This window comes from Malaclemys terrapin, chromosome 1 (assembly GCF_027887155.1).
Source record: "Malaclemys terrapin pileata isolate rMalTer1 chromosome 1, rMalTer1.hap1, whole genome shotgun sequence".
Taxonomy (NCBI): domain Eukaryota; kingdom Metazoa; phylum Chordata; order Testudines; family Emydidae; genus Malaclemys; species Malaclemys terrapin.
Window position 1 is genome coordinate 348,604,055 of NC_071505.1, and position 4,273 is coordinate 348,608,327.

The following is a 4,273-nucleotide window of genomic DNA, read 5'->3' on the forward strand; positions in this document are numbered from 1 at the left end:
CCCTCTGATACTTGACTCCAGTTATAGACTATAGTCCTTCAGAACAGAACCTGAGGAGAACCAGACAGGTTTAAACACAGGGAGAGAGGAGCTACTAGACTTTTGTTTGCTGACAAATGATTGACTGGGGCTGAGACACTGCGATCTTTTCAGGTTCTGAAGAAATCCAGATGGCAGATGCTACATTTTAAGACCCACTGTAACCTGAGAAATCTCTGAAAGATCAGAGGAGAAAGAATGGGTTGACATGTATGCTAGAGAACAGATGTGTATAAGCTATGCCAAAACTTTTCATTGTAATTTAAATATTACAGACCAAACTTTCATGACATGCATATATATCAAAAGCTAACAGCAGATTGTTGGAATATCTACAGGAAGGAACATTAGTAAGTATACTAATTAATGGTTTTAGCTTTAGAAAGTATTTCAGAAATACTCTACAAACTGTTTGCAATAGGTTTGTGCTATTCTCTAACATTTACATTGAGGGTCATGCACACAATACGTCTACAAGACTTGTGCAAGACTTTCCAAAAAGTCCTGAGAAACCAGAGCCGCTGGTCAATGTTTCAGCAAAGAGTAGAGCTGAGGTGCAGGAAAGGGGAGTGTTATAGTAGTTGTAAGTCATTTACGACCATCACCTCTTACATGAGCATGGCTGAAGTAACTTGCACACTTAGCTGCATATTAGTGCAACACCAGTGTTTGCAGTATTCACCAATTTGAATACCCATTTGTGATGGCAACACCTCCCCTGCCCAGCTGAAGTAACTCTGTTTTCGCTTGTAACTTGCGAGATATCTACAGGCTACTGCATGGAAAGAGGACGTAGGTCCTGTGAGGATGAAAAGAAGCCTGTAGGATGATTGAACTCTCTGGATTCAGTCAACATTGGCCATTCAAAGCACTTCAGCTTCTCTTGGAAGGGTTTTTGTGGGTCAGAGTGTACAACTGGGAGCATCTGGTAAGGGAAAGTTAATAGAGATTGGTTCTGATTGAATTTACACATGTAAATCTGGAGTGATATTTTTGAAGTCAATGTTACTGAATTAAAAACCTGGCCCCAAATATTGGTCCCATGTACTGCAAATAGGCAGTGGCATAATATGAACACTCAGGAGTGCAGACAATTGTATATATATATAATGAGGCATTGAAATATGTTTACAAATAGCTTCAGTGCAGGACAGATGAATACAATGTCAGCTTTCACCCTGCTCTCACCATGTGTTTACACAGCTGTCATGATAAAATGGGAAACACTCGGAAGTGGAGGGCCAGAAGGAGTGTCTGTGGGAAGGTCTCAACTGTAAAATCACACAGAACTCAAGTAGGCTGTGGAATTCACAGCCACAAGAGACCAATGGGGTCAAGAGCTTAGCAGGATTCAAAGAGGGACTGTAGGCATATATGGGTTGCAGAATATTTAATTACAGTAGTGAAGATTTTTTTAAAAAAAGTCTTGGAAGGGCTTAATACCTTCCTGATTTACAGCACAAAATATGTCTAACTATTGGCTCTCGAGCGGGAGGGGAATTTTCCCTGGAAGCAGGTTATCTCATAGCTGCCTATTGCAGGGCTTCTTCCACCTTCCTCTGCAGCATCTGGAACTGATCACTGGATACTGGGCTAGATGGACTGCAGGTCTGATCCAGTCTGGCAATACCTGTCTTTCTCTTGGTTCTATAAATCCAAGACTATATTTTTGCTTCTCTGTCTTAAGCTCCTGGGTGTCTCTAGATTTGCACCGAGAGAACTACGATGTCTCGTTAAATATAACCTAGTCTCCTATTCTTTTTTCTTTTCAGGAAGGAAAGTAAAAAATTCCTTGGACCTGCCCAGTACATTATGTCAGCTGTCAATGACACCAAATTCAGCTCTGCAGTGTTCTTTCTCACTGGGATACCTGGGCAGGAAGACGTCCATCTCTGGATCTCCATCCCCTTCTGCTTAATGTATGTAATTTCGATAGTAGGAAATTCAGTCATTCTCTTCATTATAAAAATAGATTCAAGGCTTCATGAACCCATGTACATTTTCCTTTCCATGCTGGCCATCACAGACCTTGGAATATCGATAGCCACCATGCCGACGATACTGGGCATATACTTGTTTAACTCTAGGGAGATCAGCTTCGAAGCCTGTTTTGCCCAGCTGTTCTTCATACACTCGCTTCAATTCATTGAATCCTCCGTGCTCTTGTTGATGGCCTTTGACCGCTTCATCGCAATCCGTGACCCACTGAGATATGCCTCCATCTTAACCCTGCCAAGAATAGCCAATATGGGACTGGTGTTTGTGCTAAGAGGTGTGGCTGTAATATTCCCACTCCCGTTTCTATTGAAACGGTTCCAATACTGTCAAAACAATGTCCTCTCCCATTCGTACTGCCTGCACCAAGAGGTCATGAAGATGGCTTGTTCAGATATCAGAGTGAACAGCATCTACGGCTTGACTATTACACTCTTAACGGTGGGTCTGGACTCGCTGCTCATCTTCCTCTCTTATGTGATGATCCTCAAAACAGTGCTGAGCATTGCATCCCAGGCAGAGTGCCTCAGGGCCCTGAACACCTGCGTCTCCCACCTCTGCGCCGTCCTGCTCTTCTACACTCCAGAAATTGGCTTGTCTGTGTTACACCGATTTGGGAAAGGTTCTTCTCCCTTGCTTCAGATTGTCCTGGGATACATCTCCCTGCTGGTCCCACCCCTGATTAATCCACTCGTGTACAGCGTGAAATGCAGACATCTGCGTGCGGGGATAATCAGGGCATTCGTCAAGTGAAGGGTCAGTTCATGAACCAGCTGCAGCGCTGCTGTCAAGGGAGACATTGAACAGAGCCCACCTATTCCATCCTGGAGCCTTACTTCCAACACTACATGAGTTATTGATCTCCACTCTGTACAGAGAGGTTCAGACGGGGTCTAATGCCTGGAGCAATTGGAAACGGGCTGGTGAGGGAGGAAAGTGCACTAGGGAAAGGAGACCAAGACAGGCAGAAGCATTTTCAGAGTGACTGTGTTTGTTGGGAGCCAGAGGACTGGTGGGATGTTGGCTCATAAATTGCCACATTGGTGGTTGTTCTGACCTCAGAATTCCTCTTGTACAGTCAATAAAGAGAAGGGATGTGAACATTGTTTCCCCTTACACCTGGCCTGTCACTGTCCCATCTCTGGTTAAACATCCCCAGGCCATGAGAAAAGCTGCAGAGCTGTTCTGCAGTCACAGTCCTGGCCCTTCCTGAGCGCTCTGGGTGCTGTGTGATCCATGGGGGCTGTGTTCAGGGCCTTTTCATGGGGCACAGTCATGCATCCTTCCCCTACGTCCTTAGGAAAGTGCTGGTGACTGAGTCATGTCAGAGTCATGATTAACACAGGAGCCCCAGTAGAAGCCATTCAGGCAGCCCACCCCCTCCACGTCGGTTGATGGCTCTGCATTCAGCACACCTATGGAGTGCACCCCCATCTAGCCGTAATGCCCCGGATGTGGAGCACAGCTGTGTCTGTGAAGGAGGGTCTGACACACAGGAGTCCTGGCAAGAGACTCTGGCCCATATTCCCACCCTGTCCCCTCCGTTGGTGCTGCCCCAGCAATGCAAAGGGGTGAAAACGGGCCTCAACTCCCCAACAGAGGCCCGGCTAGCTCCTATCCCAGCCCAGCCCATTCAGTGTAGGATGGTCCCCCTTTCTAAAGGGAAAAGTGGAATACAGGCAGGAGCCCCGTCCCCTCTGTAAGCACACTCTTCCCCCTCATCTTCCCCCAAATCCCGTCCACTAGACGGGCCGGAAGCCAGAGCCAAGCCATGGTAAGAGCCTCCCAGGGAGAAAGGGCCACGATGGGGAACCCCAGATGCTCCAGCTGCCCTGGGCGGGTGGCAGGGCCTCGGGGGAAAGATGAGACATGCACACACCAGGTAAGCAAGGCCATGCACATTCTTAATAGACATGGGAGTGACCCAAGCCCAGCTCCACTTGCCTGCTGCTAGCTCTCTTTTGGACCCACACAACTCCTCCCCCAGTCTACAAAAACAACAAGGAGTCTAGTGGCACCTTAAAGACTAACAGATTTATTTGGGCATAAGCTTTCGTGAGTAAAAACCTCACTTCTTCGGATGCATAGAGTGAAAGTTACAGATGCAGGCATTATATACTGACACATGGAGAGCAGGGAGTTACTTCACAAGTGGAGAACCAGTGTTGACATGGCCAATTCAATCAGGGTGGATGTAGTCCACTCCCAATAATAGATGAGGAGGTGTCAATTCCAGGAG

At 46.7% G+C, this 4,273-nt stretch overlaps 1 protein-coding gene across 1 annotated transcript; it reads left to right on the top strand.

The window, feature by feature from the left end:
- The first annotated feature begins 1,851 nt into the window (after positions 1-1,851).
- On the top strand, positions 1,852-2,787 carry LOC128832550 (olfactory receptor 51G2-like). The gene has a single exon (XM_054020035.1). The coding sequence runs from the start codon at positions 1,852-1,854 to the stop codon at positions 2,785-2,787; it is 936 nt and encodes a 311-aa protein (XP_053876010.1).
- The last annotated feature ends 1,486 nt before the right edge of the window (positions 2,788-4,273 follow it).